At 47.1% G+C, this 27,541-nt stretch overlaps 1 protein-coding gene across 7 annotated transcripts in view; it reads left to right on the top strand.

Moving 5' to 3' along the window:
- LOC147684688 (hydroxyacylglutathione hydrolase, mitochondrial) overlaps positions 1-27,541 on the top strand; it is a 699,222-nt gene that overhangs the window by 438,442 nt on the left and 233,239 nt on the right. For all 7 annotated transcript variants that reach the window (XM_086940518.1, XM_086940519.1, XM_086940522.1 and 4 more), the window contains one exon: positions 12,083-12,162. In XM_086940518.1, the coding sequence (XP_086796644.1) occupies positions 12,083-12,162 (80 nt within the window). The remainder of the gene's footprint in view (positions 1-12,082; positions 12,163-27,541) is intronic.

Below are 27,541 nucleotides of genomic sequence, written 5' to 3'. Positions count from 1 at the left end.
TAAATACAAAACAAAGCGCTATGTTACATGGTCTAACTAAATACAAAAGTAAGCGCTATGTTACACAATCTAATTAAATAGAAAACAAAGCGTTATGTTACACAGTCTAGCCAAATAAGAAACCAAGCGCTATGTTACAAAGTTCAACTACATACACAACAAAGCGCTATGTTACACACTCTAGCCAAAGTCAAAACAAATTGTTTAAGGAAAACGAATCTGACATTAAAATCACCCGTGAAAAAGAGAAAGGAATGCTAAGAAAGGGTCCGACCAGAAATGCAGTTTAAGCTAGACCCCCCACGAAGCACTGACATTTCACAATAGCACTGACTGTAAGAAAGGGAGCGAGAGAGGAAAGGAGGGAGGGATGATGAGTAGGAGGGACAAAGAGAGGCAGGGAGGGAGGCTGGGAGGGAGAGAGGAAGGAGGGAGGGAGAGAGAGGGGGAGACGAAGGGAGGGAAGAAAAGAGTTAGGGAGGGAGAGGAAGGGATGGAGAGAGTAAGAAAAAGAAAGAAGGAGAAATAGCAATGAAGTGAGAGGGGAGATAAAGTGAGAACGAAAAAAAGAAGAGCTAAAGAGAAAGGAGAAAAAGCAGAATGGAAAGGGGTGAGAGTAAGAGAGAGACACACATCTAGAGCAGGAGCGAGACAATGTGAAAGAGAGACCGAAAGAGAGGGAGCACGAGAGCGAGCGAGCAGGAAACAGGCAGAATAAGAGAGATGAAGAGCTAGAGAGGGAGAGAAGAGACGCAGAGAGAGGGGAGTAGACTGTGTACCTTGTGAGAGAGAGGGGCAAGTAGACGTCACCAACAGCAGAGCTGACGCTCCCCCCTGGGTCGGTAGGTACTCACACGGGTCAGCGTGAGAGGCACAGCCTTGCAAGCGCTATGTTACACAGTCTAACTAACTACAAAACAAAGCGCTATGTTACAAAGTCCAACTAAATACAAAACAAAGCGCTATGTTACATGGTCTAACTAAATACAAAAGTAAGCGCTATGTTACACAATCTAATTAAATAGAAAACAAAGCGCTATGTTACACAGTCTAGCCAAATAAGAAACAAAGCGCTATGTTACAAAGTTGGGATCTCTCTGGGGGCAGTGGATAAATAGAGCTTCGGATGGGGGCATCCTTTAGAAGGGTTTCTAGCACCGGGAAGGGGCGTGAGATAGAGCCTCGAATCGAGATGCGACATGACTGGGGGGTAAGACCTGGGCCATGGGTGAGGGGAATAATACTTAAAAGAAATCTCAGCCTGTGGAGGAGAAAAACTGTAAGAGTTGGGAGGGTAGAGGAAAGGGCGCATGGCAGAGCTTGTCACTTGAGGCCGTGGTATATGGTTCCAGAAAATCGGGGTTCACCGTAGAGATTTTTGCTTTCGGCAGAAAGGGTAAGACACGCCAGGCCTGGGGTGGCCAGAAACCCTTTCTGATGTTTCATAGTTCTAGAGGGAAAGGTGCTCTGGGAGGAGCAGGGAGTGCACGGACGCAGCCCCTGGTGGCTTGGTTCCCTCGCTGGCTCTGCTGGGGGAATGGGATATGTGCAGATGTGGGTATGAAAAGGTGGCATTGTCCACGCGGCCACGGAATATACGTGCAGTGGGATTTATTGAGCTGTGTTGTGACATCTCGGGTGTTACATAGTTGTGGAGGGGGGCGGATTGTGGTTCGGGGGAGGGTGCTGCCGAGTTCCTAGACTCGGGCTTGTGCTTTCTATTAGAAACTGCAGCTTTCCAAGGGTTCCAGGTCCGTATGCTGGTGTTTTTAGCAGTGCTCGTCATACAGGGGAAAGTGCCAATTCTGAAGCCCCACACACACTCATGCCCGATGTGCCTACCTTCACTTCCAGCAGTTACCCGAGTGGGGAAGCTTGTTTTCCATGAGCAGCGCAGACTTCCAGCGCTCGCCGTGGCTCCTCTTCTCGCGCTGGGCGGCGGGGGGGGGGGGGGCGGGCACTTCCGGCCGGCCGCGCTGGGATTGGCCGGCCGGCTGAAGAAACCCCCGGGCGGGACGGGATACCAATATATGTTTGTGAGGACAGGGGGGGGCGGGAGAGGACGAGGGGGGCGGGCGGGAGTTCCTAGACTCCATTCCAAACGCTGTAAGGAAAAGCGTACAGTGGAGCATGGTGTATGCCTAGCAAAAAAGAAATACAACATTATATGTAGGCAGCTAAAAATATATGGGTGGAAATGCATGAACACATCTGAAACAAGGGTAATTAGCACGCAAAGTAAGACCGAGAATGGTGGATCCCGGCAGATAAGTGTACATTGAGTGAATATAAATTAAAACGGACGGCGGGAGGGGGCGGGAGAGGACACAGGGGGCGTGAGGGGGGAGGGGGGCGGGAGAGAACACGAACGGCGGGAGGCGGCAGATAAGTGTACATTGAGTGAATATAAATTAAAACGGACGGCGGGAGGGGGCGGGAGAGGACACAGGGGGCGTGAGGGGGGAGGGGGGCGGGAGAGAACACGAACGGCGGGAGGCGGCAGAAAAGTGTACATTGAGTGAATATAAATTAAAACGGACGGCGGGAGGGGGCGGGAGAGGACACAGGGGGCGTGAGGGGGGAGGGGGGCGGGAGAGAACACGAACGGCGGGAGGGAGGCGGGAAACGTGCCGGGGGAAAAGCATGCCCAGGACAGCAGCAAGCACGGCCCGGCCGGACCAGACACGGGGGCGTTCCCGGCGTCCCGTGACGTCGGCAAAAGCCAAAGAATGTCGGGAACGCCCCCGTGTCTGGTCCGGCATTGACGGACAGGCCCCTCGTCCAATGGCAAGGCTCCGTTTACGGAGCCAGCCAATCAAGGACGAGGGCCGAACCAAGCCACACTACAGATCTCAACAGGATTTCGCCTGCGCCGAAAAGATGCGCAGAGCGCATCTCTTCGCAGGCGAAACCTAAAAAGTACGTGGCTAAAGCTGCTGCCTAAATACAACTCAAGCTTGTTTTGCTTTAAATATCTGTACATATGTTTTTGTCTTTGTCAGAAGCTTACAAAAATATAGTACATTAAGCCACAACAATGCATTTAACTTAGTAAAATAAAAACCATGAACCTACCATAAAGTTAAAGCAGGACTTTAATTAAAAAGTTGTGTAGCCCATTAAAGATGCAATGTATGCTGTTAGCTTGATGCGGCAAAAAAAACAGACCACCTAATTCAGCCTTCTACACAACATTGTTATGTTCCACTTGAAAAAATCTAGGGAGATTGTGATTTGTTCAAAATATAACACTAAAACCATGCTTTATATATGTAGTGGTATTTTAAACATAGGGAAAGTGCTGTGCTAAATATGAGCTGGTTGTTTCTGGTGCTAAACAGCAGCACCTACTAATCAACAGTCCAAGACACCTCTATTTTTACTGTGTGTGGGGAAATTAAATGCTTTGTCCAAAATCACACCCTATTGAGCAATATTTGAGAATGGAACCTGGTTACCGAGCTCATACAGTTAGACGTTTTCTCCTTGAAAGCACATTCACTTCCCATTAACACAAGTTGTGTGCTGCCTGTTAGGCAGGGTAAAAAAAGAAGAATATTGCCCGAAGCTGCTGCCTAATAAAAGCCCCGGCAGTTGTAAGGTTACAAATTAAGCATTTGGAGTGCGACTGGAGCCAGAAGTTTTGTCCTTTAAAGCACATTCCATTCATATTGACCCAGGTTGTGCGCCGTGTTTTAATAGTGAAATTACTATTGAATGTAGGTTGAGTGCTTTATATTATATAGTGGTGTTTTAAACATAGGGAAAGTGCAGTGCTAAATATGAGCTGGTCGTTTCTGGTGCTCAGCAGCAGCACCTAATAATCAACAGAAATAATATATCTGCAGTCAAGGACAACTGTATTTTTACTGCGCGTAGGGAAATTAAATGCTTTGTCTAAAATTACACCCAATTGAGCAACATTTGAGAATGGAACCTGGTTTTCAAGCTCGTACAATTAGAAGTTTTGTCATTGAAAGCACATTCACTTCCCATTAACACAAGTTGTGTGCTGAATGTTAGGCAGGCTAAAAAAAGAAGTATGTTGTCTTAAGCTGCTGCCTTATAAAAGCCCCGGCAGTTGTAATGCAGCAGCCACCCTGTACGCCGCTGCTCGTTCCCGCAGGCAAAACGTAGTGAGAGTGAACATTACAGATAGTATCCTGACCCATGAGGAATGTAGCTGCCAACCTGCGCGCTACTGCTCGCTCCCGCAGGCAAAACACTGTGGGAGTGAACATTACAAAAGAGGTGGGAAATGCACCCGCCTTTAGCCATTTGAGTGCTTTCATTATTAAAAGACACACGCAAAAGCCATTCCAATGTGTGGGAGGAGTCAGTCCCACACGGAGTAGACACAAGAAGCTAAAATCCAGGAGAGAGACGGTCTTTAGTGACGATAGTGATGAGACCTAATCTGCTTCGTCTTCAAGGAGATCTTTGAAAAGGGGTAGATCTGACCCTTCTTCAGAGGACAGTCCTGGGACAGCCTCTAAAAAGACCTCCCATGGATCTGACAGGCTTAGTCCAAATAAATCTCCTCACCGAGGTGAAGAAGAGAGGAAAGCACTTACAACAGTAGTGAGTACAGTGAGAATGTCGAGCTCTGTATCTCCTCCTGAGGGAAGAAAAGTCTTCGAAAAACCCTCCTCTGTTCCTACTGAGGGAAAAAAGGCAAAAAACATTCCACCGTCGACGAAGCTGTCGACGAAGAAACTCTCAACGTGGAGCGAAAAGGTACAGTCTCCTCAGCTCACTCCGGCTTCGACGACTGGATCATCACCGAGAGCTTTCTTGCTTTCAACGTCCACGGTTCAACCTCCATTGACAACGGGGGCGACAACAGATGCTGTGTCAGCAGTGACAACGGTCGGCGACGTTCATTCTGATGAGGAAGGTCCATTTGGTTATTCAGATGATACCTCGGAATGACGACCAAGGAGTTACAGATCTCCCAGACCCACGTATGGAATGGGATGATTATATTATTCCTACTCCTTCTACCCCTTCACCGGTTCCCGTAGATTCTCCACCTGGGGACGTAGGTGGTTTCCACAAACTAATGGAAAAGGCAGCCAACAGGTTCAATATGCCTATGCCTTCTGTGCAGTCTGAGTGTTTCTTATATGACTTTAAGGAACCCTTTAGAAAATCTGTAAGAACCATTCCCATTGTCAAGCTTGTGTGGGAAGAGGGTCTTACAGTCATGAAGACCACAGCCACTGTGGTTCAGGTGCTTGGTCGATTGGAAAAGAAATATAAAGCCCCGGAGGTTAGCCCGGCTTGCCTTGTGAGTCAGCCAAAACCTGACTCAGGCATATCACAGGCAGCGCAGCGGAAGAAAAAAAATCTGGCAGCTTCTCTAACTACACCTCGGGACAAAGAAGGCGGACGCTTGGACAATGCTGGCAAGGGGTTTTCCTCAATGTCAAGCCTGCTCGTCAAAGCAGCTAACGCTTTAGCCATTTTGGGCCGTTACGACCGCCAGATGTGGTGTGATCTCCTTACCTCCACCAACTGCCTGAAGACAGCAAGGCCGAAGCTGAAAAGATCCTCCAGGAAGGAGAGAGAGCCTCCTCAGAGGTGATTGATTGCGCAATGGATATTACTACAACCACTTTCCGTTCCCTGGCAGGAGCAGCGGTCCTTTGTCGCCAGGGATGGCTTCGAGCAACGTCGTTTAGACGTGAGGTCCAGAACTAAATATTAGACCTTCCATTCCATGGAGAGGCGCTCTTCGGAAAATATTTAGATAATGTTCTCCAAGACATTAAGAAAGACACAGACATAGCGAGGTCGTTAGGTACGCTTCAGTACCGTAAGGTCCCTTTTCGGGGAGCAAGGTGTAGAGGTCTTCCTTCATACAAAGGAGGGTACCAGCAATATAGGTACTCCTCATATACACCTGCCAAGCAGTCTCTCCGCCCTTAGTACAACCAGCGGCAGAGTCAGTCCGCAACATATTCAAAATTGGCACGCTAGGGGAAGGATTCCTCTAGACGTCCATAGCGGCTTGCAGGGTCTGACTACTGTTCCTCCCCCTCATCAAACACCTGTGGGGGGCAGGATCTCCCTCTACTTCCAAAATTGGCAACGGATAACATCACATTGTTGGGTGCTCAACATAGTCCAATTTGGCCATACGTTGGAATTTGTTCATCCTCCTCCAACCAAACCCCCCTTGCTCCAGCATAACAAACCATCTCTATCTCCTGTGCCTAGAAGTCCAACAAATGCTGCAGAAAGGGACGATAGAACCGGTCCCTTTACCCCAAAGAGGAGCGGGTTTCTACTCTAGTTTCTTTCTAGTTCGAAAGTGTCGAAAGGTGGCCCCCTATTCTAGATCAGAAACAGCTCAATACCGATCTCATCAAGCAGTCGTTCCGAATTATCGCCTTACAGGACATACTTCGACTTCTAAATTCAGGAGATTTCCTTGCTCTTTTGGACCTAGAGGATGCATATTTTCTCGTTCCGATACATCCATCGCACAGGAAGTTCCTTCGCTTTACACTAGCAAAGAGCCACTTTCAATTCAGGATACTCCCCTTCGGCCTCAGATCGGCACCAAGAATCTTTACAAAGATGCTGGCTCCTGTAGTGGCTTTTCTAAGGAAACCGCAGCACCAGGTGTTCCCAAACCTGGACGACTGGTTGCTAAAGGCTCCTTCCAAGGCTGCAGCCAAGATATCGGTGGCAGCTTGTATAACGTTGTTCAAGAGTCTAGGTCTTACCCTCAACAGAGAAAAGTCAAACTTGTGTATGTCCAAATTCCTGAGTGCCATATTGGACACGTCTCTGAACAAGGCATTTCCATCACTAGAAAGGCAAGGCAAATTGATGTCGATGGCCCATCTACTTCTAAAAAGAAGGTCCTTTCAGTTCCACTCTACAAGTCCCTTCTGGGATCCATTTCATCCAGCATTCCTCTTAATTCCTCACTGCAGGCTACGTATGCGTCCTCTCCAGGAGCAACTGGACTTACAGTGGTGTCAGGTAGAAGGATCTTTCGGGGACATGATCACTATCACTGCGCCAATGAAGATGCTGCTTCATGGTGGATTTACAAGGAGAACATTTCCCAGGGTCTCTCCTTAATGGTCACCCCAGCTCCTCGGATTATTACAACGGATGCATCTCTGGAGGGCTGTGGAGCGGTTTTTACAGGACCTCCAGATAAGCGGTCGATGGCTACATCATCACCATTGTCTTTTGCACATCAGTCTGCTAGAGCTCACAGCAATTTGTCTAGCCTTACAGGCTTTTCGCCCGAGAATAAAGAATTAGTCAGTTCTAATAAGAACAGGCAATACCACAGCCATTTTATATTTTAACTAACAAGGCGGCACGCGATCCAGTCTGCTGTCTGTGGAAGCTCAAACTATCAAGGAATGGGCGATTCTACATGGGGTCTCACTGAAGGCGGAGCATTTCCCAGGGTGTCTCAACAAGACGGCGGACACATAAGCAGACTAAAGTCAGTCTGCCACTAGTGGGAGCTGGACCAGAGGACAATGGATGACATTTTCTGACTATGGGGCAGACGTCCATTGATCTCTTTGCTACACCAGAGAACAGAAAATGCTGGTTCGTCGCAAGCTGGCATCACCATCCGGGCTCCTTGCGGAATGCGTTTTTGATCACATGGTCAGGCGCCTTTGGCTAACCCACCCCCCACCCCCCATTCCTCTGATCCCAAGACTTCTCCGGAAGTTAAAAACTGAACACTACAAATTTATCCTAATATCACCGTCCTGGCCTCGCCAGTACTGGTACACAGAGCTTTTTCTCCTATCCTTGGAGCAACTGGTTCCCTTGGAGTCTATTTCATCATTGCTGACAATGTCCCAGACCATTAACCTTCAAGACTCTTCAGCTCTTGACCAGTGACGGCGAATAAACACTGCACTATGAAACAGTCTGGTGACTATGGGCATAGAGTGTGTCTCTTAAGCCATTCCATAAAGCTGCAGACCCATCTTGAGTGTATCAAGGGCAGGATAAACATCTGTGTCTTGAAGCGGGAAATACTTTGCATTTGAGCATGCTGATAGAGCTTTACTCCTTTTTCAATCAAGCTTTATGAACTGCTTCCCAACCACTTGCACCTACCAGAGTCAGATCTGAATTTCCCATTGGCAACGTACCACCTAGCAGTAACTATTGATTAGTTGAACTCGTGTTTAAGGAAATCATAAATCTCCTTTTCGGGAGCTTTCCACCAGGGGCCGTATTACACATGACTGCGCCGGAGCTAGTGGTCGCTGTGCGCCAGAGTATATGGCCGATGGCATTAAAGAGGATCGATTTGTAATGCACCATGATGTTGGCGCATACTTTGAGCTCTGTTTCTGCGCTTGTCCGCATATTGTATCAGCGCACAGATGCAAACGTACATAAGCACAAACATACTATGGCGCACCGCGACAACTAGCGCCTGCGCAGTCATGTGTAATATGGCCCTAGGTGTCAAACACCCATCCTCCCCAACTTGGTAGCATCATTAATGAGAACTTGGTCTGATCTAATTAACAGAGCCAATTGTTTGAATCTCAACAATGGCTTATCCGGGAGGAGCCAAGCTCGCGACCGTGATGGCCGCGTTGTAGCTCGGCTCCGTCGACCTTCTCGCCTGTTTTACTAATCCTGTGCCCTATCCTGCCCCGAGAAGATGTATTCGAGGAAATATGGAAACATGACAGATTGCTGATACTTACCATCTGCTCCGGACGCTCCTGGGTGCGGCGGATCCTGAGCTGTGCCCTTGTTCGCTTCGGAGCCTGCGAGACGGGCGGGCCTGGACTTGCCTGCGGCTCCCGACTGGAACGAAGTCCCTGCGCCGGCCCTGGTGGAGGAGAGGGGTCGACCGAAGAGGCCACTGTGCGGTTGGACCGGTGGCGACTGACCGGACCGGGACTGGTGGTCCGGGGACCTGGTGGGACCTAGTGGCGGGGTGCCGCATCCCACGGACGGGGGTTGACCGCATGGGAGACGCGTCTCCCCTTTGTCTCCCAACCGGCCATTTTGAAATCCTCCGCCCGGACTTGGCGGGCGGCGCCCATGGGCCAGAGGCGCCGACTACCTCCAATGTTTTGGTGGCCCGCTTCCCTGCATCACCGGTGCGGTTGACTGTCCCCGGCTGGCTCTCGCTGGACCCCGTTGGCCACCGGATCGGCGCTGGAATGTACAGTGGCCTCGCCGTGTTGTCAAGATGGCGCCCTGTATCTCAGACCCGTCATCGACGGGAACACTGGCCCGTCGCACGGCACGTTTGCTGAATACTGTAGGGGTGATCCTACGATTGGCGACGTCCTCGCTGCTTTGAGTTCCTGGCGTAAGGCCATGATGTTGAATGCCGCTGGATCGGATGATGATTTTCTTGACGGGCTCGCTGAGCCGCCCCCCCACGGGTGCGGTCCAACCGCTGAACTGTGCTGCACGGACCTTCCCCGAGGTTGACGAGATTACGGCCGTCGCTTGTCTGGAGGTCTGGATGCCCGTTGCTCTGTTTTGTCGGGAGCGCTTCCAAGGAGTGGAAATGACGGAGGGACTCCGGCCGGGGTCCGTCCGGGCCCGCCTTGCCTTGACTCCCGGTGAGTGTTCGCCTCGCCCTGCTGAGCCGGGATCCGATGTCTGTCCTAGCGGAGCGAGTGCCCCTTCTTGGTCAGCGGGGCGCTGTTCGTGTTGCCTGCTGTTGCTGTTGCTTTTCCTTGCTGGTCCAATCCGAGGCCATCATGACTGGTGCCGTGTTTCGTGGCCTGGATTTCTTGCGTTTCACTCCTGGCCCGTCCGCTTTTGGTTCAATGTGCACTCCGTGTCTATGGCCCTGGACAGACAGGGACAGGGTTGAGATAACTTGCTTCGGCGGACTACTAATTCGTGCATGGCTAAATGGCGTACTTTCGATTGTACAAGTATGATCGCTTCCTCATCATGTTCCTGTATTTGACTTTGCAGTGACTTCCTCTTCTCGTGGGTTCCAATTGTGCACAGGTGGAGGGTGGGAGCAGATCGTTTTGATTGCATGTCTCCTCTCCCGACAGTTTTTAGTTCCTTTTTCTCCCTTCCCCTTTCTTCTTTTTCCTTTCCTTTTTCTTTTTCTGAGTCTATATTTCGGGACTCGGTTTTTGGGCGACAGGCACACTGCTGGGGGGGGGGGTAGGCCATAGCCTCTGCATGCGTGCTGGGTGGGGGGTTTGGGGGTGGGTCTTTTGTTTCGTCTTGGTTCTATGGGCCTTATTTTTCTCCTTTCTTTCTTGACTCTTCTTACTCTTTCCTTTTTCCTTTGGGTCAGGTTGGTGGTTAGGTGTAGCGCTGCTTATTGTTTCTGCTGTTGGTCTCTCCACTACCGTTAGTCAATATGTTCCACGATCATGGGGCGGGTACTGACCAGTATGTATTGTACTGTTTGTTCCTATCCTCAAGTTCTTCTGATGATCCTCTAATTATTGCCTAGATTGTTGCTGATTCGCTGGGATCATTGCCCGCCATGTGTTCTCGATGAAGTGACTGCGTCTGATCCTTCTTACCTATAACTTTCAAAATTAACCTCACTTGTCCTGTACTCAGTGGTCCCCCCTTTTCTCCAGTATGTGATGCATCGGATAATTGCTCTTCCTCGTCTCAGGGACTGCTGAGCTGTTTTGATTTGTCCAGTGTGCTACCACTCGATTTCGCTGCCGGCCTGCATGGTTGTGGGCCCGTACCTGTAAGCTTTTGTTGCACAATAAAGGTTTCCAAAAATAAAAAAAAACAATGGCTTATCCTTCTTGCATGCTCTATTACCTATTGCTATTTTTAAAGCTGGTTGAAGTCTTCGAGTTTCATTTGTGGATTCTTTCGCGGGGACGGTGTTTACTACAGCTTTTTGCAGAAGTTCCACTTACAGATATTTGTAACTTTGAAGACCTATTCTAGTTTGATACAACACCACTGTATGACAATCCATGCATGATCAGAGACAGACAGGCGCTGCTGCAGAACCTTTTCAAATAAAGTGAACATCATCTCCTCGATTCCCTGTATTTGTTACTTTTTGTCAGTCATAATTCAAGTATGTCAGTCTAAAAAAAGGTCAAATGCCGGATAAGAAAACGCTATTATTTTCTAATTACAGTTCTTCAGCCTAATATATTGCATAGATTCACAGGCAACCTCCTGTCTCATATTTTCATGAGGCTCTTCTGATTACTTAGCCGCTTGTCAGCGCTTTCAGAATCGGACCTAACATCTTGCTAAGGATTCTCAGCCTGACAACGCAGAATTCAGGCGTTTGATCCTATAAATGATTCCATTGCTGGAAAACTTTAGTCCTAGCTTCATTTTGCTTCAGTAGCCATAGCTTGTATTAAGATATCTTCTTTGGGAATTGTTAAATATAGAGGGATTGAATATTCTCCACCTTTTGGGTCATTGTATCTCATATTTGATGTTCTTTGCTTCATTGATTGCAGCTGATGGTCTTCACTGGCCAAAATGTATTGTTTGTTTTATGCTTGTAGTTGGTCTTTGATGCCGTTTGGTTATTTTACTTCTGGGCCATAGCTGATTTTTAATATTGTTGTTCTTTTGTATGCATCGCTGGTGTGTTTGCATGTGACTTCCTGAAGTCTCTTCTGATTTCTCAAACCTTTTAAGAAAGGCAAGCACCAGGAATGTTGGTGATGGCCTAACCGTACATGCAATAGGCTTAACCTATTACTTTGATAATTACTGAACTCTGTTTTATTGTGATCTCAGCAGAAACCTTTTCCCACCCTTCATTATTGTGCTGTTTATGTATGATGATGAATTCCTTGAGGTCTCCTAAATGTCTGACGGCACCAGCTATAAGCCGCTTGGACAGTCCTGACACTCAAATCACGTTCAATAAAAGTTTGAAGTACTGCAGGCATTTGCCCTCTACTACCTCTACTACCTTGCATCAATGAATTTGTATGAAAATATTTAGGTTCCCATCTCAATTTGAGGGCAGATCTGTGAGCACTGGAATCCATTTGTTGACACTAATACACCTGAATCATTTTGTTTGTTGTAACTCATTTTGTGATTAAACTAAATGATTTACCGTATGTCTTTGCAGGCAAAATATGATGACGGTGAACCAACCATCCCATCCACTATTGCAGAGGAGTTTACCTTTAACCCGTTCATGAGAGTGAGGTATGTGCTGTTTATTGATGAGTTCTGACTCAAACATCCCTTACTTGACATGCAGGGCGACCTAGGTGTACATATCTATCTTTTCATGAGTAATCAGTTCATCACACTGCTTTTTATTATTATTTGGTTTGATGCTCCTACTTGATTAGAATTGTTTTGTCTAGTAAGTACTTTGTTTGGTGGGAGGACACAGATAAAATATCAGTTACTTGTACACTGTGATTCTCCAGGATGGATATCTTTCATAGATTCACATCCTTGAATCTTCCCCGTCGTCATGGTAACTAATAGAAAAGGAATCCTAATAGATAGACCTTGGAAAACCCAATGAAAACCATAGAAATTGTTAACCTATTGACCTTGTTTTAAAACATCCAATCAGAGCAGAGACCCAGAAGCACTTGTCCACTGCAGAGCCACTATACCTCAGATTTTGAGCACAAGTGTAATACCCGGAGGATAAGAGATAAAATAATGGTGAGGAGCGAGGGTTGCATGTGAATCTATGAAAGATAATAATACTAGAGAACCACAGTCTACATGTAACTTGTGTTTTCTCCATTATTATATCTTTCATAGATTCGCATGCTTGAATTAGAGTAACAAATAGTATCAAATCTGTTTAGGAGGTGGGTTAGCAACCTTACCACCAGGAGACCCATTAGAACCTTAAATATGATACACTGACTAATGTTTTTCCCCAAGTACCAATATATATCATAAATGCATAAAAGCGATTTTTAAAATAGAACATTGGAACATCTGCAGACTGTCTAATCATATAAGATGGCATAGGCCATTCAATAAAAGAGACAGAGAAAGGAAAAAGAAATTTCAAAATGCATACCTTATGAAAACGGGCGTGGTAACAGCTTGCCCAACTGCCACAGCTGCTTTGTGCCTCATGTCCAAGCAGTAGTGGTTCATTAAAGTATGGGCATTAAACCATGTGGCTGCCCTGCAGATGTCAGGGAATGAAACCCCCGCAAACACGGCTGAATAACCCACCTCTTTTCTTGTGAAATGCGGCTTCACTTCCGTTGACAGTGGCCTTGCTGCTTTTTCATGGCAGAATATGATGACTGCAGCAACCCAACATCCCATACTGGCCCTAGAGAGGGCTTGTCCTTTTCTGGGCGATGCAAAGGAGACTAATAGTTGATCAGATTTTCTGAAGGATTTAGTTGTGTCCAGGTAGAACTTGAGGCATCTTTGAATGACCAAAGAATGAAGAGCTTTATCCGTAAGCAAAGATGGATTAGGTAAAAAAGTTGGCAAGACAAAAGGCTCATTAAAAGTGGTTGGCACTTTGGAATGGGGTTAGTTCTCAGATTTACTTAGTTCTCCCCGAAACTAAAGATATGGTTCTCGGATTGTGAGAGCCTGAATTTCACTTATTCTCCATGCGGGGGTAATAGCCAAGAGAAAGACAACCTTCCAGGAAATACATTTTAAATAAGCCTTGTGAGTCTGCTTGAAAGGAAGCTTCATTAATTGTGATAAGACTGTATTAGTTGCCAGACCACCAGTGAAAGCTTAACTACCAGAAAAGCCTGGAACAACCCTTCCGTAAACCTTTTAGTGAGTCTGTTCGACCACAAAGAAAGTTTTCCTTTCTGTCGTCTGAATCTGGAGACAAACCTGACTTTGCTAGATGCAACAAGTAAGGAAGCACTTGTACTGGTGTTGAAGAGAGAGGATGCACAGAGTGAGAGACCAAACCTTTTGAACTTTGCTGTATAACATTTATTTGTAGATTTCCACTCGAACTTGTCACAGAATCATTCTGCAGCCTTCCAACAGATTTATTGACGTGAACTCCATTTTTGTGCGGAGGCAGGTGGTCCAAATTAAGGATTAGATCTGCGGATGCAGGACTTGATGCTTGCTCAATAAAAAAAATCATCTGCTGGCAGGAATGTGGGAGGAGAGCTGTCCGATGGGCAAAGAAGCTCGGTGTACCACTACTGTCTTGACTAAGCCAGCGCTATTTGAATTAGACGGCACAGTTCTAGCTTTATCTTCCTGATGATCGTGGGTATGCGAGGATAAGGCGGAAGGCATATGCAAACATCCCAGTCCATGCCATATTGAAAGCATTTCCTCTGGATCCTGGTTGAGGATATCTGCTAGCAAATATATTGCATTTCTTGTTTAACAGGGTAGCAAACAGATCTACGTTGGGTGTTCCCCATTGCCGGAAAACTTTGGTCAGGTGATATTGATTCAGCTCCCCACTAGTGACATTGTTTGTCCGTCCAGCTTAGGCGTCTTCCCGTTCTTTCTGCCCTTCTGGGACATGCTCTAATTTTAAGTTGATGATGTAGTTCAGCACCCATTCCCAGATCGGTTGTCCTTAAGCTGAGAGAACATTTGATCTCAAGCCCTCTTGCTTGGACAGGTAGAACATGGTGGTGGTGGTGTCCATTAAAACCAACACAGATGAATTACGTAATCTGGGTATGAAAGCCTAAACATCCAGGAAGACCATTTTCAGCTTCAAGTGACAGGCAGCTTCTTCCAGATCTCAGATCTTGCAAATGAGCTCCCTCAAGAGAAGCATCTGTTTTCATCACTATGTGAGGCCTTACCAGGATGAATGAGAGGCCCTGGGAAAGATGTTGTATGTCCACCCACCAGGACATTGCCAACTTCACCTGACGAGTTATTGAGATGGAATCCTCGATAGACCCTCGACTTTGCACCCACTGGTTGTCAAGCACTTCCTGCAGCAGACACATTCGTTAACATCAGTTTAGTATTAACAGGATGCAGGATGACATCCTCCCCAACATTGATTTGTACTTTTGTACTGAAGTTGACTATTTTGTTGTCAGTAGTGATGTTATTGTCTTGAGCCATTGAATTCTCTGAAAAAAATGCCTTTCAATCAATCAGTCAATCACTGCATTTCTAAAGCGCACTACATACCCGTGAGGGTCTCAAGGAGCTGGGGGGGGGGGGGCTGCTACTGATTGAAGAGCCAGGTCTTGAGGAGTCTTCTGAAGGCCAGCAGGTCCTGGGTCTGTCGTAGGCTGGTAGGGAGAGCATTCCAGGTCTTGGCGGCGAGGTAGGAGAAGGATCTGCTGCCGGCGGTGGTTTTCCGGATACGAGGAACCAATCAATCAATCAATCAAGCATTTGTATAGCGCGCTACTCACCCGGAGGGTATCAAGGCGCTTGGGGAGGGGGGGTCCGCTACTGCTCAAACAGCCAGGTCTTGAGCTGCTTCCTGAAGGCGAGGTGGTCCTGGGTCAGGCGGAGGTGGGTCGGGAGGGAGTTCCAGCTCTTGGCGGCGAGGTAGGAGAAGGACCTTCCCCCTGTGGTGGCTCTTCGGATGCGGGGGACGGCGGCGAGGGCGTGGCCGGTCGATCGAAGCTGGCGTTTGGGAGCGTAGAAATTGAGGCGGCTGTTGAGGTATCCTGGGCTTTGGTTGTACAGGGCTTTGTGTGCGTGGGTGAGGAGACGGAAGGTGATTCTCTTGTTGACCGGGAGCCAGTGCAGGTCTCTCAGGTGTCCGGAGATGTGGTTGTGACGGGGGATGTCCAGAATGAGTCGTGCTGAGGCGTTCTGGAACTGAGGCGAGGGCGAGGCTGGCAGAGCGGAGGCTGCGGGTGGGGGTGTGGAAGCTGAGTCGGTGATTGAGGTATGTACGTCCGGTGTTGTGTAGCGCTTTGTGTGCATGGATGAGGAGTTTGAAGGTGATCCTCTTGTTGACGGATGGGTGTGATGTGGCTGCGTCAGGGGATGTCGAGGATCAGTCATGCTGAGGCGTTCTGAATTCGTTGTTGTCGTCTCAAGAGCTTGGTTTTTGTTTCCGAGTAGAGGGCGTTCCCGTAGTCGAGTCTGCTGGTGACAAGGGCCTGGGTGACGTTTTTTCCCGTGTCGGGGGGGTCCATTTGAAGATCCTGCTGAGCATTCGGAGGGTGTTGAAGCAGGACGCGGAGACAGCATTGACTTGCTTGGTCATGGAGAGGGCGGAGTCTAAGATGACCCCCAGGTTGCATGCATGGTCGGTGGGTTCCGGGGCAGAGCCTAGCGATGTGGGCCACCAGGAGTTGTTGCAGGCTGATGGGGTGGGTCCGAGGACGAGGACCTTTGTCATGTCTGAGTTCAGCTTCAGTCTGCTGTCCTTCATCCAGTCGGCGACGGCCTTCATTCCTCTGTGGAGATTGGCGGTGTGGGGGTCTTCGGTGAGGGAGATGATCAGCTGGGTGTCGTCGGCGCAGGAGATGTTAAGGCTATGTTGTCGTGCGACGCGGGCGAGCTGGTCCATGTAGATATTGAACAGCGTCGGGCTGAGGGACGCCGCAGATGATCTCGGGGGTTTTTGAGCGGAAGGGTGGGAGGCGGACGCTCTGGGTTCTGCTGGAGAGGAAGGATGTGGTCCAGACCAGGGCCTTCTCTTGGATTCCGGCATCATGGAGGCGTGCTGCTAAGGTGAGGTGGCAGACGGTTTCGAAGGCTGCTGATAGGTCCAGGAGGATGAGGGCGGCTGTTTCTCCCTTGTCTATCAGGATCCTGATGTCGGTGGAGGCGATGAGGGCGGTCTCGGTGCTGTGGTTGCTGCGAAAACCAGATTGAGAAGGGTCCAGGATGTTGTTGTCTTCGAGGTAGCGGGTTAGCTGTTTGTTGACAATCTTCTCTGTCACTTTTGCCGGGAACAGGAGCAGGGAGATGGGCCGGAAGTTCTTGAGGTCCGCCTTGGGTTTCTTCAGTAGGGCGTTGATCTCGGCGTGCTTCCAGCTTTCCGGGAAGGTTGATGTCTCGAAGGAGATGTTGATTGCTTTACGGAGGTGGGGTGCGATGGTTGTGCTAGCTTTGTTGAAAACGTGGTGGGGGCAGGGGTCGGATGGGGATCCGGAGTGGATGGAGTTCATGGTTTTGATGGTGTCTTCGTCGCTGGCGGTGGGCCAGGCGGTCAGGCGGCTGGTGCGGGTGGAGGTCGCGGGGTGGTGGTCTCGGTGGTGGGTGCGGGGGTGTCGGAGTTGAAGCTGTTGTGGATGTCTGTGATCTTGCGGTGAAAGAAGGTGGCCAGTGAGTCGCACAGGTCCTGTGATGGTGGAATGTCGTTGGTGTTGGAGCTGGGGTTGAAGAGTTCTTTCATGATGCTGAAGAGATCTTTGGTGTTGTGCTTTGTTGTCTAGGCGGTCCTTGAAGGCTGTCCTCTTGGTGGTCCTGATGAGTTGGTGGTGTCTGCGGGTGGCGTTCTTGTGGGCTGTGTGGCTGTCTGGTGTTCGGTCGTGGAGCCATTTCTTCTCCAGCTTCCGGCAGGTGCGCTTGGATGTCCGGAGGTCTTCGGTGAACCAGGCGGCTTTCATGTTGGTGTGGTTAGTTGTGTTGATCTTGAGAGGGACGAGGGCGTTGGCGCAGTCGTTAATCCACTGTTTGAGGTTGGTCGCGGTGGTGTCGGGGTCGATGGGGTCGGCGGGTGGTCTCAGGGCGAGGGTGGTTGTCAGTTGGTCCTTGGTGACCTTGCCCCAGCAGCAGCGTGGCAACTGTTGGGCGCGGTGGTGTGTGGTGGGTTTCTTGAAGGTGAAGTGGACGCATCTGTGGTCGGTCCAGTGGGGTTCGGTGGTGTGGTTGAAGGAGACGTGGGGGCTTGCGGCGAAGATGGGGTCCAGCGTGTGTCCGGTGGCATGGTAGGGGTCGTCACGAGCTGTTTGAGTCCGAGGTTGGCGAGATTGTCGATCAGGGCGGTGGAGCTGGTGTCGTTGTTGTTCTCGAGGTGGAAGTTAAGGTCCCTGAGGAGGATGTAGTCCGTGGAGGCAAGGGCGTTGGTGCTGATGAGGTCAGCGATGGTGTAGTTGAACTGTGGTCGTGGTCCGGGTGGTCTGTAGACGAGTGTTCTTCTGAGGGTCGTGTTGGGGTCGGTGTGGATCTGGAAGTGCATGTGTTCGGCAGTGGTAGGGTGGTGTCGGTGCTGGTCGAGACTCTGAGGGTGTCTTTGACGCGGTCTCTGCGGAAGATCTTGTAGCCTTGTGGGATGGCCATGGCGATGTCTGGAGCTGAGGTGGCGTTCAGCCAGGTCTCTGTCAGGAAGGCGACGTCGGGCGGTAGAATCTAGGAGGTCCCAAAGTTCCATGGCGTGCCTGCGAGCGGTCCGGGTGTTGAGGAGGATGCTTCTGAGGTGGTTGGGTTCTCTGGATGGTGGTTTGGCGGGCTGGATGCTGGTGAAGCTGCAGTTGCGGCAGGTGAAGGGCCCTTGGGTGTGCTTCGGGATGGCATGGTAGCAGGGGTGGTCTTGTCCGGTGTTGAGTGCATGGAGGGTGCTTGAGTCGTAGTGCAGTCTGTCGTTGCGGCAGGCGCGGTTTCCAGGGGTTCTGGCGCTGGGTCCAGGGGTTCTGGCGCTGGGCGTGGTCCAGGCGCAGATGGGCTTGCCTCTGGCACGCCCGCTGCGCGCGGGGAAGCGGCTCAGAGAGAGCCGGCAAAGGGGAGCGCACAAGGGGCAGGAACAGGCAGAAAACCAGAAAAGGCACAAAGGAAACGAATGAAGAACGGCACAATAAATCAAGGCACAATAAAACAGTTAAAATAAGGCACAATGCACAAGTCTAGCGACGCTTACCAGAAGCCCACTATACACCAGGGATGAGGCGCAGGCGGATGCCTGCGGGTGGAGGAGGGCCTTGAACACAGGAACATCAGCGTGGGCGCGGGGGTCAAGGACAGGGGCACAGCTAGGTGGTGCTGTGGTCGTGGGGAAGCGAGCTCCTGACCAAAGGCCTTTGCTGTCCTTGTGTCTATAACCTCTCCAAGATTGACTACTGTCATTGAAGGAGTTAGCGAGGACATCCTTTGTTCAATTGGAGGCCCAGAGACTGGAACAGTTTTAGGCAGACACGATTTGAGTTTGTGGCTGAGAGAAATGTGGGACCTTTTATACGCCAGTCGTCCAGGTAAGGGAATACCTGGTGACCTGATCTTCTCAGAAAAGCCGCCACTGGAGCCAAGATTCGTGAAGATTCTTGGAGCGGAGCGAAGGCCAAAAGGACGCACCTTACTGATAATGGCAAATTGCCACCGCGAAGATAAGGAATTTGTGATGTTTGGGGTGGATGGGAATGTGGAAATAAGCATAAATCCGATCTAGGGATTTCATGAAATCTCCTCGATCCACGCGTTAAAGAATTTCCTGCAAAGCTTTCGGAAGGATTGCTTCTTGAGGAACTTGTTCAGAAGCCTTGAGTCCATCACCTGTCTCTATTTGCCCGCTTTCTTCCTGAGAAGGTTATGGAGAAGTGGGTTACCCAACTATAGTCAATGGGACCTGGGTTAAGTAGTTACTAGGAGGAAAGGGTCCCAGTGTATACACAAAATAATTCATACAATTCAATGAGTGAATCCAAACACAATTATACTATCCACAGAGTTTTATTCACTCAGGGAGCAAATGTAATAAATACATATTGCGAACAATCAACTATATTGATGGTCGTACAGTGCCCCGGGAAGGAGGGGGGGAAGTGATAGTGATAAGGGTAAGGGAGTGGTAGGATTCAGTGACAGTAAAATCAAGCATTAGAGAAAAAACTTTATAGCTATTATTTAGATAGCAGCATTGCCATAGAAAAATGGCGACCATAGTTTAGATAAGGCATACAACTCTAGGTACAATATATCTACGTAATGTTGGCGTGAGGTTGCCACAAAAAGAACAACAGTCGACGTTTCGACCCTCTTAACAGTGCAGGAATAATAGTCCTTGCTGCGGGGTCTTCATCAGGACCAGGGGGAAGGGGCAGGTGGACCTAATAAAAACAATATAGATTAGAGGGGTGCTAATCCAACCTCTCGAGTTTATCACAATGGTAGTATTATTATCATACTGGTAATTTCATTGTCATTATACTAATTACTGGTGGTGACTAAATAATAGACAATGCTATAATACATTGTACACGTAGGAACAGTGAATCTAGTATATCCACACATGTTAAATAACATGCGGAGCAGCGGTACATAGTATCCGGTAATTTAAAAAAAAGGGGAAACCTGAGCTTCCAGGTCAGAAAGTTGGCACGCAGGTAGGCAGGGCAACTCACAAATAGGACAGAATATATACACTGGAGTTACCTGAAATTGTACAAACGTAGTCTACAGGTCAGGCAACAGATTTCAATTGAAGAGCCTGGAATAGTGAATGAGGCTGTCACAGGTTGATACATAGTGATATGACAATTGATTAAAGTAAAGAGCTCGACATACCACAAAGTAGGGAGTTCGCAGAACAATCAGTGGTTGGTAGAGGCCTCGGATAAAAGGGGACCGCACCTGGGAATTGAGATATACGATATTGTAACTCTTCATTACAGAGTGGCAATCAGGAATGACGTAATCTGAGGGAAAAACGACAACTGGGATCTGTCGACTTAGTTTGGATTAAAGAGCCTATGAGAGTAGAACTGTCACAAGTAGTAGTTATAGCGCAATGCACATTATTAAAGCAATCAAGTCAGAGTCAGAGCGTACCGCGAAGCTTGGGGTCCTCCAATTAATTAATGTATTAAAAGAGGCGACGTCAATGGTGAGACAGCACCTGGAGGTCAATATTACATATATTAAGAAGAAATGATCAGAAGGGAATTTCACGTGACAATTCAACTAAAAACAAATTGGTTGGTGATCACTCACATGCAGTACTATTGCGGTAAATATACAATTATATACAATAGAGCCCGGGACATACCACAAAGGTTGGAGGTCGTCCAAATAATCACTGGTTTAGGTGAAAGCGGCGGCAGCATCTGAAAGTTCAAGTAATATTAAATAAAGCGTCTGAAGGGACAGTACAGAGACATCTCGGCATGGAGCGTCTAACACTGAGATTGTAGCGCTTACCCGGCGTTGAATCAAGCACCTGCATGGTGCTAAACAAATTGGCGGCACCCAGGGAATCAATCGATAGTCCGTCTAGTAAATAAAAAAAGGGGGGGCCAACGTAAGCGCATAAGTAATCACAAAGTCGGGTGTAGTTCGTGACGAGGAGGGAGAGGTACTTACTAAATGGTTTTGGAAAACCGGGTGCTTCGTGCGAGCAGTGTCTGCTCCGCTTCGTTAATCGGTTGTGAATAGGGTGCTCCGTGCGTGAGCAAACAGTGTCTGCTCCGCTTCCTGATTGATGAAGTAACCGAGGTAACCGGTCACATGATAAATGAAGCGCAAAGACAGACTATCGTCTGACTGAGAATAGTAGTGTTAGCAATGTGCATTGCATACGTCTAAAGATTGGAAGGTGTGTATTTGGCATGGTCACCATAGGGCGTTCATATTGGAGACTGGAAAAATGCAAATACGTATACCAATAGGCCTGACTTTAAAAACAGATTTAGGATTCAATTTAAGATCCAAAAGGCGTACCTCTCAGACATGAGGGTAAAAGCCAGGGATCTACCAAGGCAAATAACAATAAAGATATTCCTTCAAAACAATATGGTGTCATGTCCAGATACTCAGTCAAAACCCACTAGGCGTACCTCTCTAACATGAGGGTAAGGCCAGAGGTTAAGTCAATTCAGGCAAACCATACATTTTTACAAAATATTCATTACTGCAAATATACCATAATTCTTAAACATCAAAGTATAAATTAGTACATCAAAGTAGATTGCTACTTCGCAAGAATGAGTTAATGGAGCCAGGCGAGCAGGAAAAGGGGGGACCAGGCTATATTGACAAATATTGGCATAAATGGTATATAGGTAACGAGGGGTATGTGTGTGTTACATTATAGAGATGGAATTATTCCTTAATCTGAATTGCCAATATTGAAAGTCCAAGAAGTGGTACAAAATGCACTCCATTATGGAAGTATAGCCAGTTGGGAGAATGAACTATCCTGTTCATTGAGACCAGTTTCAATGGAATTGAAGAAATAAATCCATTTTAGTTCACGGGTGTTGAGAATGTCTGAGATATTACCACCTCGTGGACCTAATGTTGCCTTTTCAATGACCAGCCATCGTAGGCTTTCAGGAGGATGGGAGTTCAACTTGAAGTGGTCTACCAATGGTGCGCCCGGAACCTCGCATCGGATCCGGCTCATGTGTTGTAGAATCCCCTATGTGGTCCGCTCCTTTCTCTCCACAGACAGCCAACCAACGATAACTTCAATGTGGAATTTACCACCAGTTATTGGTCACTTCAAGTGCGGACATTGCAAAGCCTGTGATTCAACTATTCAGACAAAGGAACTTCGACACCTTCACTCGATAGTGAAACTCAAAACTTTCACTAACTGCAACTCGAATAACATCATCTATGCCATTATTTGCCAGTGTCAAAAAATCTACATCGGTCAGACCCAACAAAAAGTAAAGGCACGGATTCTACAACACATGAGCCGGATCCGATAAATAATAGCTATAAGGTTTTTTCTCTAATGCTTGATTTTACTGTCACTGAATCCTACCACTCCCTTACCCTTATCACTATCACTTCCCCCCCCTCCTTCCCGGGGCACTGTACGACCATCAATATAGTTGATTGTTCGCAATATGTATTTATTACATTTGCTCCCTGAGTGAATAAAACTCTGTGGATAGTATAATTGTGTTTGGATTCACTCATTGAATTGTATGAATTATTTTCTTCCTGAGAAGGCAAACATTGGAAATAGAAACCTTAATTGATCTGATCTGGCGGGACTTATTCTATTGCACCCTTGTAGAGAAGCACACTGATCTCCAGCTTCAGCTAAACTAGGTTTCGTTGCGATGTTTTACATGGTGGATAATTTGGAAGCTTTTGAACAAATTCCAGAGTGTGACCATACTGGATTACGTCTAACACCCATTTGTCGGAAGAGATGTTTATCAAACGACTGAAGAATTTGCAAAGAAAATTGCCGAATTTGTGAGATGGGACAGAGACGGCCAGTAGCAGGGACATATCATTGTCTCCTAGAGGTTTCTTGAGATTTTCCTCCAGCCAGAGAGCTTTTTCAAGCTGGTTGTCGAGGGTAGTTGAAACTTGCCTCAGCCCTGTAGGTTGTCTGTGAGGGATAGGTTGAAAGAAATCCCTGCTGAGTGTAAGGCTGATATCTGGCCTGTTGGTATAGTGGCTGTGGTGTGAACTGACCCCTACCCATCTTCCTTGAAAGGAAGCAAAACGTCTTTGTTGGAGTGAACCCAAATTGCGTGTGGTCTCTGATTTAATGAACTGGAGAGCCTTGTACACATGTTTTCCAAAAAGGTTTTCTCTGTCAAATAGCATGTCCAAGATCTTCGACTGCACTTTGACCAGAAAGAGGTAGCCTTCAAGCAGCCCTGACGCCCTCAATACTGCTGCTCTAGCCATCTGACAGAAAGCAGCAGATTGCTGCATGAATAATCTCAGAAGAGGCTTTCTCACCATCTGCAAGTATCTATTTTGCCATTTTTTATATTTCATCAGGGAGATACTTGAAAAATGCCGAAAGCTAGAACCACATCTGCTGGTCACATTTCCCTAGAATTGCTAGGGCATTAAAGGCTCTTACTGCAGTTGCCACCATGGCCGCAAACCTTTACTCAATGTTATTGAGCCTACGGCATTCTTTATCAGGTGGTGCTGGCATGGAGAAGATGGATTCTTAGCCCTTCCCCATACCGCCTGCATGATAACAGAATCAGACCTGGATGGCCAATAAAATAAGTTAGTGCATTCTCTGGTGCTCCATATTTTTTATCAAGTTTTGGCACCACTCCTCCCACAGATGCTGGAGTCTTCTTTAACGTGAGTCCTCCTGCCAAATATAATCCACAATTGGTATGTACCTCATCTTTAAAGTCATAAAAGAAACATTCTGTAAGCTTAGTTGAAGCGGTAGGTTGAAACGCTTAGATGCAAGCTCTAGCAGGTCGTGAAAGTCAACTATATCTGGAGTCCTTGAAGCAGGTATGGGGCGATTTACTTATCCTATTTATGATCTTTAACCGCTGCATCAACCGGAATTTCACTCTCTTCTGGTTGTTGATCGTTGTCACTTTCAGTTAGACTATCTCTTATTGTGATGGGTGGAGGAATAGGTCTCTCTTTATGAAGGGATACTGTAGGACTTCTCTGAAGAGGCGCAGAGTCAGGAATACCCTTACGTCTCGGAGTTTGCAGAGCTGATGGATTAGCATCAGTGAATCTTTTGTAATAGTCATTTATCATTAACCATAGGTCTGTAAGCAAAGACACAGGGACAGTAATAGAGGATCCTTTTAGATAATGTTCCTCCTCTTGTTCTTCGTAGGGATATTAATCCTCAAAGGTATCATAACTGCAGGCAATATTTACAATCCTATGCTGGAAAGAATATTCATCTTGAAGGTAAGTGGTCTGACCCCATTTAACATCTTCGTCTTCCATTTAATGATGCTTCGGATTCAGTTGTGAAGGACTATACGAAGGGCTAAACATACCTGAATCTCCAGAGTCCTGAAACTCTGTGAGCTTTGCAGGAACTAAGGGTGAAATCTTTGAGATATCTGCCTGGAAAGAGACTGGAATCTCTTTCGTAGATATGTGGATGGTCTCTTTTGTTGTCGTCGACTGGGCCGTCAACAACAATGCCGTCTTCGTTGATGGGATGTTGGGCGGCATCAATGAAGATGTGACTGGTGCAATTCGGGCTGCCGTCGATGTCTCAATTATGATGCATTTGTAGTCATCCGAGCCTTGGAGGAGGAGGAGGTGGTTGTCGATGACGACGCTGCTGTAGTTACTGTCGTTGGACTCCCCATTGTTGTTTTTCGCCTTGGTGGGACTCGCTGTCCCCGAGCTCACCTGTATTTTTGCTAGGCCACACCTGCCGACAATGGGAGGCGCCCGGTCATCGCACTACAAATCGTTGCCTCTACCCCTGCAGCGCGGACTCCCCATTGTTATTTTTCGCCCTGGTGGGACTTATTGTTCCAGGGCTCACCTGTACTTCTGCTTGGCCACACCTGCTGATGGGGGGAGGCGCCCAGTCATCGCACTGCAAAACACGACCTCTACCCCCACAGCACGGGAATCACCTTGGCACGTGAACGGGTGAAGACTGGGCCAAAAGCGGGCACGTCTTTGCCTGTCTGCAGCCGAACGTGGCTGGGCTGGGCCACTACTACTTAGTTTCATTCTTGGGACTGGAGCAAAGGATAATCGGTTTTACCAATATTTTACATCCTGCAAGAGACGATATTTATTGCGAACAATTAAAATCCAAAACCATGGGGAAATAGAAATTGGTGTCGAACCCAACAGGAAAGGGTAAATCAAGCACTGGCGCAAACACACTGATAACTAATTACTTAAGTAATGCGATCGGTCTAACAACAACGAAATAGCTAATGCCGAGGGAACGCATCACTGTTTCTATAACAGCCTTGAACACTGTCAAAGAAGAAGCTAGATCTGAAACAGCGATTTTAGAAAGCGGAACTAATAACTCAATACATTCAGGGGGAAATGCACCTATCCTATTTAATGCAAACAAAGCACCTTGTGTATTAACAACTTCACTAGAGACCGCTGTCTTGTCAGGTAGCACTGAAATGATCCCCCCCCCCCTGCAAAAAAAGTAAACAACCTAACGAAGTCTCATCAACTGGGCACAACAAACAGACCAAAGACATAAAGACGAGTAAAGTACATAGAACAGAAGAGAATTTGGCGCCTAGTATAACGCAAAGTTTAAAAAGACACTATTAAAAGAAGGCTATTGGCTGAGATAAAAACTGTCAAGCATGATTTTGAATCAATTGTAATAATGGTTAAGGACATAACTTCACCAGAAAAAATATCCAACTTAACCAATTAAATTGGGATGGCAAACACGGAACTACAGAGCCACTCATTACAAAATGGCAGCCACAATGTTCCCCTTGTACTCCCTTAACTCAATAAAGTAAAGGATAACACAGACACGCACTTAGGAAGATCAGCCCCCGCCCACATGAATACAACAATCAACACCATTAATAACAACAAGGGCATCACAGACCATAGAACTTCTAGTCTTACAAGAAATCCCCAAGATACCCTGCATTTACCACTTGAGGCAACACCATATATTATCATATTGAAAGATGCCACCAAGCTGGCAGAGGATGGAGCTAAAGAATAAGGTTGTCCATTGGTTCACCAAAAGAAGTAATTGTAGTGCAAATTTTCTTGCACAAGGAATTATCATGTCACAAAGAGTGAAATGGGGAGACCCCTCAAGGAAAATTGTTCAAGAGGACTGTGTTGTCATAAACTTTCGCTCATCAGATCTGGCCGGACAACTTCTTAGAGACAGTCATAGGATGATGGAGAAATGGCCAGGTGGCGTCATAGCAGTACCTCTTGGGTTTTTCTATAAACTAGAAGGAGAACAAATCTTATTTGTTAATAACAGCCTTATAACTATAGATAGGCATACTCCGTTGTTAGTAACAAATAGAATCGCCCCACTAAGATGGTGTAGCGATCTCGATTGACTACCTATGAACTCAATGCAAGAACTGAATATAATTGGTAAACCCCACAAATGCCTAATAAGTAAACCTATTGCTGAGACTGAATCAAAAGAGCACAATCGCATATAAGCCTGGAACATCACTGGGATCAGAAATAAATTAGAGGATGAAGCATGGATAGAAATCATTAAAAGCTGTCAATCCTTTTACAAGAAACATGGGATACTGCAGCCTTTCATATCGAAAGATACTCTTCTTTAATCACACCAGTAACTCCCTCTCGCACTGGCAGGGAAAAGGAGGCTTAGCTACTTTGATTGCAGTTACATCTTCATTAACTTTGAAAACATCTTTTACCAACTCACAATTTTTTCAATTATTATGGCTCCAGTCTAACAAATACCAGCGCATTGCACTAATCCTCTTTTATAATAACATCTTTGATAACACTAGAAATCAAGTTGTTTTGACCCTTGAAAAGAAACTAGATAACTTTACAAAATGTTTTAAAAACAATTGTTTGTATATGGGCTGGTGATTTTAATTGTCGAAAATTTGATGTTTTAGCTGGACACAGTGAAGTTTATTCTCATCTTCCTCTTAACTCTTATGGAGAGTCAATTAACAGAGTAATGCACAAGTATAATATGGAGCTTCTAGAACAACTGGTCACAGAAGGGAACACCGAGGTACCAACATATGAAAATCATAACTACTTCTCAATCATTGATCATATCTCGATTACAGAAAACGACCTGGGTCTGATAAAAAAAAATTAGGTCATTGAAAGGATATTTAGTGACCTTAATCCACTTTTCTCACTTTGGGTTACCATCCATATTCCACAAAAGGGCTCACTTAGTAAGACATTAAAACTAGAGGGGAAAACGGTATAAGTATTAAATGGTCAGGTGTTAATCTGTCCTCCTTTCTTGAAAATCTTTTGCATGACAATCACGATATGAAAATTT

The sequence above is a fragment of the Lissotriton vulgaris genome, chromosome 10, assembly GCF_964263255.1.
Source record: "Lissotriton vulgaris chromosome 10, aLisVul1.2, whole genome shotgun sequence".
In the NCBI taxonomy this organism is placed as follows: Eukaryota; Metazoa; Chordata; class Amphibia; order Caudata; family Salamandridae; genus Lissotriton; species Lissotriton vulgaris.
This window is presented reverse-complemented; position numbering and strand designations above follow the sequence as displayed.